The following is a 20311-nucleotide window of genomic DNA, read 5'->3' on the forward strand; positions in this document are numbered from 1 at the left end:
TTGGAGTATATGGAGGGGTATAACGGACGAATCTGGTAATTGGGATGTTTTCTCGTAGAAAATTGAGAAATTGGGGATAAGCGAAGGGTGCATGGTCATGATCCTGAAGTGGAAGAATCCTCGAGTATGGCAAAGACACGAAAGATTTTGTAGCAGCGGCCAACGCACGAATTGCACTGCTTAGCCTGTGTGATATCCTCTAGAATTATTGGCCAATCGTATTGCAACGTCCTAGCCACGGTGGTCCCGATTGTTCGCCTGGTTGGATCGAGAGATCGTTCGCGGATAAGTTCGACCTCGTTGGAAGAAAATCGAATCGCATCCGGTGCACGTCATACCTCGCGTGTTATGTCCTTCCCATCCACTGCAAAACTCGTGAAATCTCTTGCTAAAAACGACTGGAGGGGGATGAAAAAATTCCAGCTAGATTTCCATTTCGGATGTAGCTCGTGTGCTTCTCTGGATATGCATAAGATATTTTTACGCGTGTCGGATGTTACGGGCAAGGATATTCATAGCTTTTCATATAAATATGTATACTATATATATATATATATATGTGTGTGTGTGTGTGTGTACGTACTATAGACGCAGCTATGTAGCATATATACGTACGTCGAAACTCTCTGGTTCGATCGAGTGCTGCGTGTATAGGATGTACCGAGCTGCTCATTAATGCTCCTCGTCCCATCTACATGTTGCGTTCGATATAGTCACAATGGATACCTTGGATTAGCTAAATTAATGAAAATCTAAATAATGAGACATTGAAGACCGATCTATTATACATCAGTCCACCGAACACGAATACTGCCAGCACCAATGTCAGTAATTACCCCCCCCCCCCCCATCTCTCTATATCATTCCTCATTATCTTCAATTTAAATGTAAAATCACAAGTGGAGCAAACTTATTCCTATAGAAATTTTCTTACTCCGATAATCGAGATGACGCATGATCGTTTTTATTTACCAATCAGCAGTAAATACTAGGCTTGTGTATATGGGTGTTGTACGTGCGTCGAATATATCGATGAGAGAAAGCCTAATTGCGAAGTAATTCATTTAATTCTCACGTAATAATTAAACAATCGAGTAGAAAAAGCAGGCGTTTGATCGGTGACATGTGCAACGAATAGCTTATTCAAAATAAAAGGTCCTTTACCGACTCCAGTTTGATGCGTCAAAATTCAAGGCTTATTCGCCGTTAAACGAAGAAGTAATGAAAACCGGTCGACCCAATTTGCGATGCCCTTTGACGATGCGCCTCCCTCGGATGTTGATTTTGCAAGCAAATTTTAACTCCCTAACGATATACACTTCAATGTTTACGATATATCCTGTAATTACAACGACAAATAACGAAAACTAGAGAATTCTCGCGATAAAAATCTTTATTTATGATTTAATAATCGATAAATCAACAGGCAGAGAACCTGCAGAGTGGTAAAAGGTTTGAAGGGTGAGAGGTAGTAATATATAAAGCGTGGAATAATCTTGACTGGACAATAAAATTACGAGTGCTTGTAAACGTTTGTGTGGAGAGTAAACGATTTTAATATACATATATATATATAAGCTGGCTCGTTATAAGTTGTTAACGATATAGCCACTTGAAAATGACCGAGAGAATTGGGGGATTAGTTGACTTTGAAGCGTGAGAAGGGACGAGAGATGGCCTTGTTGATGGCTCGCCTTTTATTGTTCAAAATTAGACTGTGTGCACTATACAACACTCGCTATCCAATATACCGCAAATATCGGTACACGTGCCGCTGACAGCCAATCAGTACCAACTATTTTATAGAATTCTTTGTCCGTACTATACTCCACACTAACAAGATGTTTTATTACAAATCAATATTACGACCGACAAAATAAATGCTCCGCCAATGCACCGCTGGAAATTCTCTTCTTATTTTAACAAAATGTTAGCAGTTTTTTTAGCACTCTACAATAAAAGTCTAGAATGTGGCTAAAGAGTGGGAGAAGGGGATGGAATAGTTCTTGTAAATCTGTGTAAAGCTTGATGAAACTTTACGGAACGAAGGAAAAACATCTATGAGAGCAGGGTTCTACAAAGAACTCGTTATCTACTTTCAAGGTTTCATTAAAAGCTGTACTTTTGTATTTACCTGATAGAGAATTAATACCACTAGTCTGGATTTACTCCGAATTTTGGCAGCTTAGTTTGTTGTATCAAGAGTAGCTAGCCTAAACTAGGAGCTAGAGTATGCAACAATTGCGTTTAATGAAAGGTAAATGCGCGATACGTGGAAGGAGAATGTATTTCTCTCTCCATGTTTAAAATAATAATAATCAATGGAACACAGAGATGTGTGCTGGTGGTTCGTTTTCAAATATGAATGTCTCCTGCGTGTGTACACCTACGTTCACCGTTTCACCCTAAGGATCTCAGGCATTCATCCTTATTTCCCTAACGAGATATGTTCCGCTGGCTACGTATATACAGAAGTATTTATAACAAAAAATTACATTCCTGCATTTCTGAGTAAATATTAATTTATACAATAATTTTTACTAGGAATTTGAATAATTCTCTCCAGTTAAAATTAAACTTCAGTATTGCATTCTGTGGCGAATAAGCTTTTCGCAGTATGTGTATATAGCAATTATTATGGAAGTCCAGATTTCATGTTTTACACTTATATCAGGAAGCACCCGAGGAGAATATTTGGTCCGATTAGTATGTATCAGTAAGCGTTGGCAATATATATAAATCCCGTATTTCGAATGCAGAACCATTTCGTACTAAGCCAGGCTATTTTCTTTTTGTTTCACTAGTAATTCGTTTTCACAGCCACCCCATTTTCATTATGCATTCATAAGCTATTTATCGCGTCTCGTCAACCTCTCCACCTCCCTGTCACCTTTTCGAATAATAATAGTGAGCAATAGCAAATCAATTTTCGTACAAACAAAAACACACACACACACACACGGGCGCGCGCGCGCGCGCACATCCAGCGTAGAACAGTAATTACGTGTGTAACATTGATGGATTTCATTTATTCTAAAGGAAGAATTTTAATAATTGCATTTAAATAACGAAGGGTCCACGTACATAGAGTTTGATCGTGTGCATGACAGGCAGCAGTTCAAATGACGTCAAAACCACTGGCCTTTGAACGGTTGTCCGACCGATACAATTCAAATAAAATTGTTCAAATGGAATGACTGATTGTTCACAGTTGCCGCAGTAATCAAGACAGAAAAAAAGCGTGAAAAATCCAGTAAAAATCAATGGTAGTTTCGCAGCCAGTTGGATAATTGTGATCTACTAAACAACTTCTTCACCCACATTCCCTCGATCCAACGTGCATTTTTCGTCGTCGAGCAAAAAAAACACTCGAAATTTATTCTTTCTCTCGGATTTCGTTCAATCTCCGCTAAAAACAACTAAAAAATATACGAGCAATAAAGGCGACCTTCAGGCTGGATTTCCAAATAGTGGCACGCGTAACTGTGGAAAGAGCTGGAAATTCCTGGCGAGAGTGAAAACGGTACGGCGAAAAAAAAGAGGTAAGTTGGCAGGTGAGGAGGTTGGACGGGGATGGGTGCGGAAGTAGTGGAAGGTGGGATAGGTTAGAAAGTGCAGTAAGGTGGGGATAAATTTCAGCTGTTTTGTAATTTACGAGGTAGTTGAAGGTAGAGAGTTGCGTTTGCTCGTTCAATTTAATCCAGGCTGAAAAATTCGAGCACTGGTTTACCGAGGACTCGTGAGGTACCAGGGTGGTGAGTTGGGATGGGGGGGGGGGGGGGATAGACGACGCTGTCAGCGGCCACGCCCAACCGGAAATTGGCATAATAAGAGCAACTCAAACTTGCTCCTTCTCTCGGTGTGCACGATGTATCAGTCCAAGAAATCGTCCATCTCCCATACGCCATTTTCCAGCCTTATCGCGTGATTGCAGTAATTGCACATTCCTCCTGCAGCGTGGCCTCCCGAAGCACGAGTCGCATTCCTCGAGGATGCTACTTGGCCAACGATGGAAGAGGCAAAAGTCGTTGCACCGAGACTAAAAAAGGTGTGGTCAATCGTCGGCTACCAATTTCCGGCGAGTCCCATCTCTGTGCTCGCCCCTCTGTTTGCTGTCCAATGTCCGATGGGATGTAATTGCCAGGTCTTATATACTACATCACCACCCCGTGGTTAGTCCATTGCAGCTCCAATACAGAAATAGACCGTGCAACGCTGCACGCTCACCAGTAAATTCCCCTTTGATCTAGTTATTTCAACGACATACTCTCCTCTCTATTGCCTTCATCCACCAGTTCCCAAATCTTATTTCACTCTTTTTCGCCCCCTTCCTCCCTGCTCCCCCCTTACCCTTTTTCACAAAGTCCTCGGAAAAACCCTCGAGAAACTGGCCAGCCTAATATTTGTCCTACTACCCCCACTTTCTCTCCCTCTCTCGAGCTTATTCCAGTATGCTGTTTCATAACGTTTATCGAGACATTGCGTAAATAATGGATTGGCAAGTTTGCCTTGGAAGGACAGAGTTTGAATATTACACTGGTTTTGTCAAACTAATTCGTTTGGCTTAATTAAGTTTGCAATGCGTTTTGACGAGGATTACCAAAGAAACCGGTCGATGCTTGAAGTGCACAGTTATATCCGATTTGAAAACGGCAAGTTGCGGAAGCTGCGAGTCTGGATCAAGCGATAAGGCACACTCAGCGTGCCAAAGCCAGCAATAAGACGGAGCTTGTAAATAATGAGAAACTTGCCGTAATTGTACCTCTCACGCGAGATATGAACAATGATATGGTAGCTTTTAAAGAATTGCTTTCGAAATAATCATCTCGGTTCTTTTTCTTCGTACGAAGCTATTGTTTCACCGTGAGAAAGGAACTCTTTAATTTTCTCAGCTAAAGTCTTAACTCGACTGCGTTGCCTTTTCAAGGACTTTTGACCAGCCAAGGAAAAGATTCTATCAGTGTTTACTATTTTTTCCTTCATCATCAAAGAGGTCTCGGGATCAAAGAGATTCCAAAAGAGATCCGGTAATGTATTAAATATACTGCAATATTTTTCTTAACCTGATATCTTTGAAGGTAAATGGAATAGAAAAAGATAGATAATCATCGAGTTTTTCGATATTATTAAATCTTTACTTGTAGAATTTTCCGGGGGATACGAATGCGGACAAAGAGTGCAGCGGTGGTAGAAGGAGAATGGAATTGTGGGAGGGAGGAGGGGAGGGGTGGATACATTATAGAAAAGACAGTTGATAAGAGCGTGCTCGAGGGGCAAGTGGAAAGGAATTAAATTCTAGCGGCCGTTGCGTTGTGGTGTCTGTGCACGTTATAAGTTCTCACTGGGGGTAATAATTCGTTCCAGTAGAGCGTGCGAATTGGCTGATCAATCCGTCGAGGCTCGTCTTTGATGAAAACACGACTACGTTTGTACTGCTGGAACAATTTGATTAGGAGTAGCACGGAAAAATAGATCATTTCCACGGCACTGATCAGACTGAAACCTATGAAGACCCCGCAAATTCCACCAATGCTACCTGCAAGTAATTTGCCATTATTGCGTTTGATATCGCCGATACATAATTCGCGAGATAAAAATTTCACCCTTTATAAATACCCACTTAATACTTCGTACCAACGTAGAGCCACGTCCTGCTTCAGCCTCAGTGTTCCATATTTGGAAAAAAATATATGAAGTATACTCTGATTTGTAATATTCATATCGTATCTGCAACATTAATTGAGCAGCGTCAGAACGGTTATTCTAAAATTCAATTATTCAGCAGCGCGATCGAAATGAGTTTAAAAAGAGAAATTTAATGCGGTTTATCGCTCGTCCAATAATATCGCTTATATCCCTAGTATATTTCCTCGCGAGAGTATATATATATATGTATATATATTTTTTCGTAACAGCTTTCAGGTGAACGAGAGAGATAAAAATATAACTTCTGTATACATAAATAAAGCGAGGAGGATCATGGATGTGTGCAAGCTGAAACTTGCATCTTGCAGCATCGCTTGTGGCCATTCGAAACGAAATTAGATTTCAGCTTCTCAACTCTCGCCATATGGGCTATGCAAAGGCAAGTGGAACTTGAGTTTCGTGTACATAGGCAGAACTTCGATATGCTATGCAAATACGTGGCCGTATAGAATCCGATAGTTAAAAAAGTTTCTATCGATTTTATAATTATTTCTCATATATACTTTTCACTCCATCACTTATTGTAATATTTAGTCAATTTTTTTCTTATCAAGCTCCATGCAACTTCGTGGACGTTCGCTCGTATAGACGTTACACACACTACATTTTATATACGTGTATCATATCGAAACTTGAAATAACTTACAATAATTCGCTTTTGAAAAATCCAGGCGATATGTAAGAGCTGGAAGTATGAATGATGAAAAGTACATCCTCGCAGGATGGATAGCAATCTTGGCAATTGAGTGCACTGGACTGGTTATCGCTTTTTTCGAAAAAATCTTGTAGCTTGGCTGCGGTGTTCGGAGCAAAGGATTGCCATTTTCCTGAAATCAACGAAAAAAATTGTTCCACTGGAAAAGCTGTTAATCCGAATATTTACATTTCACAAGTAGCAGACTGTGAAAAGCAAAATGTGATTCATTCGAATATCCTTTGTTATCGGAAGGAGAGAGGAGATTCAGAGAATGAGAAACCTATTCAAACTGTAGTTTTTATGCAAATAAACAAGTAAAAAAAATCATCCAATAACACGCTCCATATTTTACCCCGACCATCCACTGCTTACCCAATATCACACGTGTATTTGCTTTTATATCTGTGACTGGATAAAAAAAATAGAGATTACGCAGAGCACGGTTCATGAATGAGGAATTTCTTTTTTACACCAAGAGCGAAACAATATTTCTGCATTACATTAAAAACTTTGAATACCTCTATTTTTCACCAGGCAAATAGTGTCCTCGATGTTGCACACTTTCAGCGAGTCTGAAATCAAACGGAGTCTATAACGATCGATACATAAATGATAATAATTAACGAGTGAAAAGTTTCTTTTTTACTATTGTATACAAGAAAACTCGAGGCTTCGGGATAAGAAGTCTAATTGGATCTCTGGACTGAAAATGGAAAGTTTCATGCACAAAAGGCTGTTATTGCAAGGGACAAATATGACAGAATTTACGTACAGGTGCAGGTTGATTGCTCTTCCAGAAAGAACAATGTAAAATGGATATAATTCAATATTTGACAGAACGTGCGTTCATGGGGAACAATCGTATATATTATTTATGGGTAGGGGTGCATGAGATGAGGGTTAGGAGGATGAAATAAAGAAGGGTGAGTAACGAGAAAGAAAGAATATTAAGATGAGACTCTAACATTGAATACCACGTCGTGGATAAATGAAGGGCCTGCAGCCACAAATGTTGTAGATTGCTTCTACTTTACACTGGACTATACAATCGCTGTACGTGTAGCCGGCGTAAAAGACCTTGTCTTCCCTGGCAAAAATGCATTGTCGCTTCTTGATGGGATACATCTCGATGTCCGTTGTGCTGTAAAATGAAACGGCGTCCAATTCCAAAAAAGTCTCCGTCAGCGGGCCAATCAGAGCTTCGGACACTCCACCGCTCATAGTATCCGGATAATCCATGGGACTGAATATCGTTATCTTGGCATAAACGGAAACACAAAAAATCACGAGTTTCTTATTAAGCAGAAGTGATTCGTTCCTTTCGTTTTCTATACTTAATTTAATTATTTATTACATATATAGGTATACATGCTTTATATAGCTTTGGTCCGTGTTATATATCATTGTTACAGCTATATATACATATTATTATTTATCGTAGACGTACATATATATATAGTGTATATATAAGAATGGTACCCGCTATCTAGTTCTACTCTCTCGTATACTTTTCAGCTGAACAATAGATAAGTTATGAGCATCTTTCTGGGTAATATACGCATAAAGGGATGAATAAATTTCTAGCGTTCACCAGAGCACGCGAGCGCGCGCGCGCGCCAGTCTCTTTTGTGCGCCTAATTTGCATGGAGATTCGGCACATTTAATTTATATTTGAATCGGCGCGCACGTGGGAAATGAAATTCTCTCTTCCGGTGCCACAAACGACATATTACATCTTCCGCGTGGGCGCAGATTGCAGACTGACAGTGAAGCGCTCCAGCTGGCAAAGTTCTGCAGAGTAAACTTCTATCTCGTCGCATTTTCTACCCTCTTCACCCTTATCCCTCTCCCATTTTAATCTACTCGCGCCGACGAATTTATATTCCCTAATAAAACTTAGTTTTAATTAGGACAGATTACGTGATAATTTTGATGGAGCTTCCATAACTCAAACATTCCAGCTATACCAGGAATAAGCAGGTATGTATGTCCGGCTTATATGCAGATCTGGTTTGGTTCAACAATGTAATATATATGCTATGTTGCATACTGTACTTTGTGTTTTCTCTCTCTCTCTCTCTCTGTCTCCCCCCCCCCCGCCCGCCACCTCCTCTTTTCCTCTCCTCAGAAATACTTTAAGTTTTTACCTTCCAGCCCTCGGTTGGAAAAATCGGGAAAAAATAATCGTCCAACAAAGGCTCGAGAACTACCGTTAATCCAGATTCTATTCCTAGCCTGCGTATACGGTATGGTTTTATCGGATCCAGCTTCTTGGGCAACCTATTCAACAATTTTCAGAATTCCATAAAAACTCACGATAAAATTTGTCTCGAGCTTATTATAATAATACAATACTCGATACTTGCACAGGAAGGTCGTCTTGCTCGCGAGCATAATTAAATGTACAGCAAAAGCCGTCTTGAGTTTTGCGAAAGCTAAATAATTTCGAACAGTCCCTCGTCCGACCACTAAATTTGCATTTGATTAGAATATCGGAGCACTTCGGTGTCAGCTGTAATGAATTATTTAAATATGAAATCTCCTCGAGTTTTTAATGTCGCTTCTCTTATTTCGTTTATACGTGTATATATATATATATATAATAAACTTACGCGTTTCATCATCTGAGCAACGTCGAATTGTCCATAAGCCTTGGTAAACATTTCTTGTAAAATCTTAATCCGTTCAGCATTAGTATTGAAATCCGTATCGTACATCGCACCAAATTCATGGAAAAGCCCTGTAATCTCGTCCAGGGAAAGTTTCGACACATTAGTGTTGAATCTGATAAAAAAGAGAAGTTAGAGTCATCAGGCGTAGCGTGGTAATCTTTTTGTTAAAAGATGATGTACATTATTATTTTGCAAATTTATTTATTAAACACATTATAAATAGTGCTAGCAGATTTAATCGGATCAAATTATATGCGAATGTTGATGCAATTTCAATTTTAATGTCGGACAACAAAAAGGGCTTATCGCACTTGAATATGTATCTGTGCGACCTACAGATTAAATGCCAAGCGAGCAGAAACAACGAGTCATTGGGTATAATCATCGATTAAACTGAAATTTTAGATAAATTGTAGATAAAAATGGCTTACACTTCATTTGCTATTTCGTGGGCAGATTGTTGACTAATCCTATTAATAGTACAAATGGCAACAGCTATAAAAAGACAAATTTACAAAATAATTTCTTTATACTAGATATTGGCACAAAAATATAGCGCTCCAACAAACACATTTTTTCCCGATCTTTTCGAATCACGGCTACTTCGAAATTATTATTTAATATTTACACATAGCATTATGCGCTTACGAAAGTAGCTATTTTCAATCTAAGTTAAAAAAACTCCTTCAAAGAGAGAGCCGTAGTTTATAAATTATTATTATGATCTTTAGAATCTTTTAAAGCATTTTGCGATCCTTTCGATCCGGATACGAAAAGCTTTTATTCTTCTTATCATGAATAAAATATCCCCATACAATTAACGTAATTACTATTTTACTTGAGATGAAATACGAAGAATGTTTTTTTTTTACAAGACTTACAACAATATTGGAGCATAATTATCATTTTTAAAATGAAAACGTGATCGTTAAATGTTTTATCTCTACTTGAAATTTAACTGTTTGCTTTAATGAAAAAACAATCGAGGAAGACAAAAATACTGTCCTTACCAGGAAAGTGGAGTAAAGTTGCAGGATAATGATCCGTTTCTAGTACCGTCAGTACAGGCGTGGTTTTATATTGCTTGTAAACTTCCAGGACGATGAATATGAGAAAAACTAGACTAGTTGCGTGTATAACGATCCAAACAATTCTGCGATAGAAAAAAAGGCATAGAGGATATAAAAAATGTTCGTGAAAAATTCTAACAAACCGAAACACTGAGCAATAGGAGCGCAACAATGAGGCTTGAAAGAGGAAAATTAGTTTGGCGTTTAATAATTACAGCGACAATTGAAGGAGAAAAGGGTGGAAAAAATCGAATGGTGGTTGGAACGAGTCCAAAGGGGAGGCTCGCTTTAAGATCCAATTAAGCCATTATTACGTGGAATTCTTCATTGTGCAAATAAGCACAATTAAATGGCTAATTATCAGAGGGATTAAGCCCGTTACCTCGTTCTAGGAGATTAGCTGGAATTACGCGTTGCAGCAATATGGGAGAAAATATATCATTTTAATTCATATATTTCTCTGAAGAATCGACTATACAGGGCTCGCGCGCGTGAAATGAAGGGAATTTTCATTACCTTTCGAGCCAATTTCTGCCAGACTCGACCAGATACCTGCATCCCACTAAACTCGAGTATTCACAGTACAATCTGGTGTACTTCAAGAGTATCTTGAAATTGCTCGATCTATTTCGACGACGGCGCTTCCGAAGCCACACGGTCGAGACGTCGAATTTTTCAGTGGAGAAAATGGGCTCGCCTATAGTTTTCATTTCACCTCTGCACTTTCTCCCTCGCGCATATTTCACCGACTAATAATAGCTGCGGAAATCCCACGCGAAGAGTCGAGAAAAAGAGAACAAACGATCCTATAGTCTCGACTTTGGTTAAACCAAGATTGCAATGGCAAATGGCAGACCGCGGTGCTCGTGTACACGTGTCAAGGTCGTGGCACTGGCACCTCCCCACACAACTGAATAATAAATAGGGGGTGGGAAGCTACATCATTTGTATTTTCCGTCACCTCGCCACCTATTTACAATACTTATCAATTACCCGCTGCATAGCTATACGCAATACGATCAAACGTTTATCGAGAATCCACAATCAAACTTGGCAAACGCTCTTGGAATCGGATGTACGCTTCGATAATTCTCACCCTCTTCCCTAACGATTCTAATCTGATCTGCCATCAAATTAATTCCACAGATAAACATTGCGATTCGATGAAAAAATATCCCAAGAATTAATTGGAAGAGAAATTATATTTGTTTCGATTATTGGGGGAGGGGGGGGGGTGGGGGAGTAAAGCTCATATTTCCTTCATTAGGAAGCTGCCTTGTTGACAAGACTTCCGCACACACAAGTATGTATATATATATATATATATATATCTATACGTGTATAATAAAACACGAAGAGACTATATAAAGATTTGTGAATTTTGGATTCCAGTGGTAGAGCTGGATATGAGCGATGATGTCTAAGAAGGGATGAAGGGATTATTCTATAAGGTTGATTCGTTGGTGCATCTAGAGAGGCTTGTATCTTATCTGAGCGTCACCATTCGCACGCAGACGACGGGGTACTTAAACGTTGTAAAGGGAGGGGGGTGACTAAAGGCCGAGGGTGGTAGAGCAGAGGCAGGAGGGTGGAGGCCCTGAAGGAGGCCGCACCGACGTCACGACCGTTTAAGTGGGTTTTCCCTAATTAATCTTGAGATTAATTCGGCACTAATCCAATTTAAATTGCGCATCCGATGCGTGCCGCGTGTAACTTGGCCTCTTGCCTTCCCTCCACACTGTTTACGTCTATCGCGAAGCTACCCCTTGTGCTCCTATCCGCACCCTTCCTCTTTGTTGTTGTTATTGCTGCTGTCGCTGTTGCTGTTGCTGCCACTCTCAGGAACTACCTGGTGCTTCTGGCAGCACGCGAGGGCACCTCCACCCCCACCCTTGTCCCCCCGGTACACATTAAACCAGGTTAACCAACGATTTTCCCTAATCAGTTTCCACGATGCTAAATACGTCTACTATGCGCCGACTATCTTCATCAACCCGGCCTCTAAGATCCATTCACTTTTACACCCTAATCTACGAATATTTTCCTCGTCTCTCTACGACCCTGCGACAATTTCCCAACGACCTTGAAGAATCTTCGTTAACTGTATAAACGAAATTCATCGATGCGTGAATTCCCCAGTGAAATTATTCAAACATTTGCTACATCCGACACAAATAATTGTTTGCCATAAATTGAGTTCGCGCTGGCAAAGTAAATTGGACAACAAAGTTCCATTGTATAAATGAGCAAGGTGGGGGTGGGACATGGGGGATGAATAGAGGGGAGGGTTTGTAAGGTAGTTCCTGGTGTGGAAAGTAAGCTGGGGGGAGGAACTCAATCAAATGCTGCGCATTTCGTGTTCCTTAGCCGTGAAGCAATGCAGCTTAGGGTGAACTTGGCGGAAAGTAATCCAATTTAAATTGCACGTCAGATGCGATGTAACATGACGGCAGCCTGAGAATACGCGCTTTCGACAGCTAAGAGCCGAGACCGGCTTAAATACCGTGTATACTCATCGGAATACGTATATACCGAGAATTCTCATTATGAAGCCTCCCTAATAGAAGGGCGGGAGCCTTGATTATCACCACTTCTTACGAATAATTGCCAACTATTTACTTTCCCTCCAAAATACACCACTCGTCTATATATACTTCATTAAAATCTTCCCATTAATGCGAATCTCCAAATTGAAATCGATTCTTTTCTTGCCTACAGCCTGCACTAGAAAATCATCCCTCGAGACTCTATATGTATATATATAGACAAATCTCCTATATACTTACCATACGGCTGACAATTTGAATTTTGCAACTTTCTATAAGGAATTTCACCACGGTTCAGCTACTTCCAACTCTTTCAGCTGCTTGAAATTCGAAAATTCTTCCCACTCAACTTTGATGGAGCAGCTACCCATACCCACAATTTCGCTATTTATTTCCTGCTAATTTTAGGATAAATTCCGGTATCGATTAAAAAAGCTATCCTCGGGATGATCGTTGAAAGGGAGAATTCTCGATAGCACGCATCCATCGGAGTAATTTGCAAACTCGAGTATAAAAAATTCCAGCCAATATAAGCTTTTATATATGCTTATACGATATATGGTATACTATAATAGCAATAGGGGGCTTATTTCTATCGGTAACGATATAATAATTTTGTTAGCTCACTAGAAATAGCGAATGAAGGTAAATGGTCCAGCTTGGCGTTTGACTGGGCATGGGAGTGGGATTTCGTAGATTCTTATAAATGTGTTTCGTAGACGATGAATAATGTGTGGAAGAGGAGGGGGAGGGGAGGGGGGGGGGAAGGATTTCTGTCGGATGGAGGAAGAGAAAAGAGAAGAATGGGGAGTTTTTGTTGGATAAGAGCAACAGCTGCGTGTTTAGCCATTGCCAGTCGGCATTGACTATAGAGTCCGCAATGCTGTGCGAATTCTATTAAAAATAGTCAGGTAGTTGGGAAAGCAGGAGGAAATCAAGAAAGGGCTGTGCAAACTGGTTCATTTGCAAGGGCCGCATCGTCGTGGGACTGGGGGCAAAAATTAATCCAGCTCCCGCTTTGTTACCGCTTGCCCGCGTTGAATATGGAGCGCCGGTGCTTTTTATAAATATGCAGATTGCCACCACCTCGTCGTCAAGCTTGATAGAAGAGCTGAGATTAATGGCAGCGCGTAACGTTTTTCGCGCTAGTCAAGCCCAAAATTACATCCTCGACAAGCTGAAATCCCATCGAAAACCTACACCCGAAGACAGTGTATAACGTTCCAATTCAATTTTCCCGACCCCCTGTCCTGAAAACTTTTGCCCCGCTCCTTCGGAGGACGGAGGAAGAGCAAAAATCCTTCCGGGAGACGCCAATGGAATTCGCGAAATTTAATTAAGGGAATCAATGATGGTTGGACCAGGTGCTAAATCGCTTTTGAAAGTCAAACAGGCGATTAAACATTTGCCTCTAGATGGATGTACCTATTTAAATCAGGGACAAGCTTTGTGCAGGAACGGTTCATCGGGAGATTAAACAAATATCCTGGAACTGGGAAGAAGTTTCGCGCTTCTATCCCCGCTACCACTCAATACGCGCTCTAACTTGGAGTATCACGCGGCTCAGACAGTTCCATTATGCCTCGGAGAAATTGCAGTCTACCTCCTTATAGTCCTTACTCTTCTACCATTTTACCCGTGTATGCGCGCCAGTTAGTCATTTCTAGCCCGATCCATAAATTGCCTTAATAGATCTGAAAGATTCAGGGAAAACTTCACTCCTATAACAGCACATTTTAAAAAAAGGCCAAAGGTATACGATATGCGCGGCGAATTAAACATTAAATTACATGCAGTCTGCATATTAGTCCCTTATTTCTCTCCATGTGTATATGGACGTCGTCGTTGGATCACACCTGACACGATCTGTATAAATTCCCTTAATAGGTTTTAAGGATCCTGTGAAAAGTTCATTGGTAAAAACACAAAAAATGCAAAAACGACGCGCGCGCGGAACGAATCAAACCTTAAATTACACTCTACACTCTGGTTTCCATCATATTTTCCACGCGTACAAGTGTGTATGTGTGTGTGAGTTTGTGCGTACTGTTTGATTATTTCCAGCAAGATAACCTGCAGAATATATTCAGCGAAAAACTCGTAGGTGAAAATACGAAACGAAAATTTGACGACGAGTTATACATGTTCCAGATATCGATTGGAAAGATTTTGAAATTAGGAGTGAGACTGTTTTAAACGATTCAATCTATTGATACAGGGAAGAAGGTGCGAACGTGCAATTTAATAGGAGTGGAAACCGGAGACTAGTTGGCGTTCGACGAGATAACATTGGATCGGACGAGCATCGCGCTGGAAAGCACTATTTCATCTATGAAATGTTTAATTCGCGAAATCTGACGTGAAACCGTTAAATTTCCCTTATATCAACCTGGCGTTTGGCTTCGGCTCGTTACATATAGACTGGTGCGAATGAAACGCGTAACTCGAACAATCCTACTGGATTCTCCAAGTCTGCTTTGCATATCGTTTTATCTCCTTTTAATTAATCTCGCTAATTGCCAGGGACGTATCCACGGTTATCATCGATCCTTCCGAATCCATCATCCAAATGAGAGAGCGAGTCTATAATAGAGAGAGAGAGAGAGAGAGAGAGAGAAAGAGAGAGAGAGAAGCTATATATATATATACGAGTGCTTATAAATCCCTATCGGAGAAAAGTGCTCGATGCTTTATCGAAAATAAAGATTGAAACCTCTCTGTGAGAAAGAAACGTCAAACTATATCGATAAATACAGGTGTTGGGTCGATGGCTCGATATCTGATCGTTTCCTCTAGCTTGTCCACAGCGATAAATCATAAATTTCATCGTTTTTTCTCACCGGCCTCTTCGACCAAGAGAAACCGGAAGTTTGCATTTAAGTAGAAAAAATTGATATTTATATCGCATGGGTGATCGTTCATAGCAGATTCAGTAGGGGATGTTAAAGTGGTAAGGTGTAGTGGAAGTTACCGGATACGTTACGTTGGATATATAATACGGTAGACTGGTCATATCGCGGTGGAAAGCGTCATATTTTATCGTAGAGCAGCCGGTGGACACAAGGGGGGTGGAGAGGGATGTGGGGAATTCCCCGCATTCCTTTAACGCTGCGAAATTGTAGCCTGCGTCGATGGACGCTCCGCGAAAAATCTCCAACTTTTGTGCAAGACGAGATAAAATTTCCACGAGGCAGCCCCCGCTTAGCAGGTAAAGGGAGAGCGAGTAAAGAGCTGAATTTTATTATATCAAAAGAATACGTACGGCCGAGCGAGCGTGTTTTTGAAATAGAATGTAGTGACGGGGGGAAAGGGTGAGGGAGGGGGGGGGGGGGAGGAAATTGGTGCATTTGTAAATTGTTGGGAGAAGCATTTATGCAGTATTCGTGAGTTTTATGGAGAGAAGGTGATGGTGGTGGAGGTCTACTGTTTAGAGGGTGAAAAGAGAGGGGCGTGGGACGAGGGAGGGGGCGAAAAGAGCGAGAAAGTTTGGAAAGTGGCAAGAGTGGACTGGTCGCAAACGGTTCGGGGAAGAGCGACGAGAGACCGAGGGGGCTGAGGGAGGGGGTTGTGAAAAGAAAAGAGAGGACGAAGTTTCGAGGGAGCAGGCACGAAAGGACCGAAGGAAAGTAGCGTGCAGGGAAGAGACCTTGGTATGCTGGAAAACTCAATTTTCCTTGCGCGGCCCGCTTCGCTCTTCTTTTCCGGAATCAGGTTACCTAGCCGGAACGTACGTGTACCTATGTGTAAGTTCATCTAGACGTACACGCGTCTCTATCCACCCCCACCCCCCCCCCCTCCCCTTCCTCTCCCATACTCATCCCTATCCCAATCCTCGCGTCAACCTTGCTTTTGCTCCCTCTTACTCTTCATCCAGTCACCCCCAAATCCCCCACCCCCTGTCAGAACTCAGACATATATGAACCGCAGAACTCCGCCATTTTGTCTCCTTTCTTACCGCAATCGGGTCTTCCGCTCAACATTGATTAACGCAATCCCGCGTAAATCCTACTCAAGGGAATTCTACCGGTTTCCTTATACCCATCCCATCCATCCTGCTTTCACCAATTCTACAATTTCAAAAAATAGCCATCTTATTTCTCGCTCGCTTCTGTCCCATGGTACCGAGAAATCTTGGCATTTTTTTTAGTATTCTTCTCGCAGAATTAGAGAGATGAGTCGATTTGGAATAAAAATGTTTCACGTGGCGAGAACAATCGGGATTAAAATGGATTTTTCGCACAGGGCGAGTTTGATCGGTATTGGTGGTACCGGAGGTGGAGAGGGGAGGTGATGGTAAATATCGACTCGCGTAAGAGTCGGTAAACCACCGTAAGGGTAGTAGTAGGAGGAGGAGGAGGGGGAGGGGATGGTGGATAGTACGGAAGGGTTACTCGATAATAGTTAAATTTATCGAGGACGAAACGACGCCGTTTATGGGTGCTTTTACCGCCGAAGAAGCTTGCGGCTTTCACTGACATTGCTCGCAGGAGCGCCAATCCTTTCCACTTTTTCCGCATTCAGATTTATCCGAAGCAGGGACCCGTATGGATCCCAGCCGGAGCCAACTTTTTCCGCCAAGTCGCAGTGAAAGAGGATCTCCGCGAATCATCGCCGCTTAAAATGCACATACATCGAAAAAATGCAATGTATATTTATCGAATACGAACCCTCCCCTTCCGTCCTATACTCATCCGAATTCAACTTTCACGTATAAACTTTTATTATCCCTATAGCCTCATTTTGCATAGCGATATTTTTGCAACTTGTCGCCCAGAAAATTACAGCATTTCTCAAGATTTGCCTCCTTCCAATTTAAGGCTATTTGCGGCTAGTGGCTAAGATCCGAGGAAACGATTGGACGGTAATAATTGATAAAGTTGAAGCGGTTCGTACGGTGCTTTCGGAGATTTTCTTGAATAATTTAGACCGGACATCTGCGTCTCGAGAAATTGAGATGGACTGATGGGATTTTTGCCGGAGGGTTACAAGGGTTAATCGATCTTTAATCAGAAATCGTCCAGCAGTCGTAGCGATTGTTCCAGGGACGTTCCAGGGAGGTTTGGAGCGGCTAGCCCGCCGAGAGTTCTTCGTTCGAGGGACAGGGAAAGGGTTATTTGCTGTAATTTCTTGCATTCCCATGACACTTCTATAGAATTATCGATCACCGATGAGATCCTCGTGAATTAATCGAGATGCACGAGCAGTTGCGGAGCGCACCGATCCGTCTACGAGTTTCGCGACCGTGTCTAATTAGCAATGCCGATTTCGCGAAGCCTAATTGCGCGCCAACGTATCGCCAACAATTTATGCGACGTGCCTGTTATGAATCACTCGACGCGCATGCTTTTCACAAACGCCTGCCTACCGTTTCATACTAATTTCCATAGTTCCCGGATTCTCCGTAGGACAAGCCCCCGGCTACGCCCCGAACTATTCCAATCTGCATTATCAACAATTATTCTCCCCCCTCTGGAAAAACAAATTTCGATTGATATTTCTGTTGTTTTTATTGGCTCGAGATAAGGGAAGAAGAAGAGCGGCGCGATGAACTGGCTGAAAAGGACGATTGAATTTTATCGGGCTTAAAGTTCAAGTAGACATTGAAATGACTGTAGTGGCTCTTGGCTATTCCATGACATAGAATGATTTGACGAATCACGTGCTTTGGATATTGAACGTCTCCCTGGAGATGAGCGATCGCTTCCCTTTCGGTCAACAGCACGCAATTCCAGGGTGTCCAAGTCTCGTTCGGACGAAACCTTACTAATCTCAGATTAAATATATTTTCATGTTTGCTAAGCACCGAGCATCCATGCCAGATGACGTTAACGAGGTGATAAATATCAGATGCGTGCAGCACGTGTGCCAAACCGGAGAAACAATTACGGCTTCTCTCTTCACTCCGCAGGCGGCTTAACAAATGCTCGTATTTCTCGTAATTCATGCACCGGATATCACCGTTCTTCAGGTACCTGCAAGCTGTACGATTTACTCTGCAATTTTTCTCACAAAAGTTTCATGAAAATCCTCTTGTTATTGTTTGCACAATACAAAAAAAAATATATATATATATATATACTTACAGTCGCAGTAAGACGTCAACGCTCTCCTCCTGTCGTAATTGGCAAAGTGATGAAATGGCAAAATTCGCTGGCAAGATCTGCATAATAAAGTACGCGGCTCTATGGGTTTTAGCCACTCACCGCTAAAACACTGGCATGAGACAATATGATCTCCGCTAGCGCAGACGTCGGAGTCGCTTATAAATTTTAAGAATCCACCTGTGGAAGAATCAATGAATTAATCTCCTGGCCGTATGGAGCACCGAGCGATCGATCCATGGCTAAATCTCTTCTCACGTGCTATGCGTTTCCTTAAACAGTCGAGCTCCAAGCAATCAATTCCGCGAGATAGAAGCATCATTTCCTGATCTATCAAACCGATCAATTCAAAGGCGTCCAAACAATTATGCAGCTCCAAAAATTTCTTAAACGTCATTAAAGCCTCGACTCTCTCTTCGACCGAGAGATCCTTCTTATTTATCGTATCGAATTTCGATTTGATTTTACGAGCTCGCTGCGTCTTTAAGTTAACAACTTCGATCAACAGTCCCTTATAACCGAACCATCTCAGTGGCTCGGAGTAAATATCTAAAAATTCATAAAAATCTTTGTCATTGCGAACTATCTTTGCCACTTGCTTGAGCCTCTCGATATTCAAGAATCTCTTTAGTGTCTCCATCAAAGTCGCGTAATTTTCCTTGCACTGGGCAATTTTACATTCCGTCGCTTTAGCCAGCTCGAACCTCTCTCTCCTCCACTTATCCACCTCGTCGTACAGTAGCTGGAAATCTTTTCTATTCCTTGGATATGTCATGCGAATCAATAACTCTTCCTCCTTTTTTCTGGATTTAAGTGCCGATACATTAGATTTATGCATATATGGTATATAGTATACGCGTACCTCAAGAAACGCGCATTTTCCATGCATATTGTTCTTTAGTGGTATCCTATATATATACCTTTCTTCCATTCTTTTCTCCTCCTCCATTCTTCTCCTTTCCTCCAAAATCTCCCGGTATATACGCGCACTCTCTTTAATACGACGCCTCAGCCTGTATATTCGATAATTTTTCTGAATTATTCTTGCTTTCCCGTCAAAGTCCAAACGATTCAGCATCTCCACGTAAGTCTCGTAATTACCTATTGGCAGATATTGATCTGATTCATTTGATATGTTACAGTCTTTTCTGCAATGAAAGAGAAGGATTTTAAATTTATTTCCTATAATATATACGCAATTTGCAATGAATTCTGATATTACCTAAACATTTGCATTGCACGATTTCTAGTCATATCTGTCGAAGCCTCCTCTATATAAACCGTCTGTGCCTCCCTACTAAACATGTTATCTTTTTTATAGAATTTCATCGACGGCCCAGTTTGCGAAAGAGAATCGATATATTCCAAGCCAGTAATTTTATGCTTCCATTTGCTCATTATTAATCTTTTATCCTTTCTATTTCCAATGGAGGTAGAATTAATAACGTGATTCCCGACACTCATGATTATTTTTTAATAATGATAGTAGTATAGTGAGTTCTGATCTTTTTTCTGGTCT

General features: G+C 41.2%; 3 protein-coding genes across 3 annotated transcripts; all 3 read right to left on the reverse strand.

Moving 5' to 3' along the window:
- Positions 1-5214: 5214 nt before the first annotated feature.
- LOC136773814 (sodium channel protein Nach-like) lies at positions 5215-7528 on the reverse strand. The gene is made up of 5 exons (XM_066727726.1): positions 7369-7528; positions 6922-6975; positions 6353-6533; positions 5621-5727; positions 5215-5536 (listed from the first exon to the last, which is right to left on the reverse strand). Exons 1-5 carry the CDS (start codon positions 7526-7528, stop codon positions 5289-5291), a joined length of 750 nt encoding a protein of 249 aa, XP_066583823.1. The 3' UTR covers positions 5215-5288.
- Positions 7529-8741: 1213 nt separating this feature from the next.
- LOC136773815 (sodium channel protein Nach-like) lies at positions 8742-10855 on the reverse strand. The gene is made up of 5 exons (XM_066727727.1): positions 10662-10855; positions 10086-10228; positions 9507-9570; positions 9016-9187; positions 8742-8915 (listed from the first exon to the last, which is right to left on the reverse strand). The coding sequence occupies exons 1-5, from the start codon at positions 10853-10855 to the stop codon at positions 8742-8744; spliced, it is 747 nt and encodes a 248-aa protein (XP_066583824.1).
- A 7342-nt stretch (positions 10856-18197) lies between these two features.
- LOC136773816 (IQ motif and ubiquitin-like domain-containing protein) lies at positions 18198-20256 on the reverse strand. Its single transcript, XM_066727728.1, has 5 exons — positions 20015-20256; positions 19713-19940; positions 19051-19595; positions 18771-18972; positions 18198-18684 (listed from the first exon to the last, which is right to left on the reverse strand). The coding sequence occupies exons 1-5, from the start codon at positions 20254-20256 to the stop codon at positions 18198-18200; spliced, it is 1704 nt and encodes a 567-aa protein (XP_066583825.1).
- Between the last annotated feature and the right edge of the window lie 55 nt (positions 20257-20311).

Source organism: Prorops nasuta, unplaced genomic scaffold (genome assembly GCF_024137725.1).
Source record: "Prorops nasuta isolate Cenicafe-Biocafe unplaced genomic scaffold, Cenicafe_Pnas_1.2 PNAS00005, whole genome shotgun sequence".
NCBI classification, from domain to species: Eukaryota; Metazoa; Arthropoda; class Insecta; order Hymenoptera; family Bethylidae; genus Prorops; species Prorops nasuta.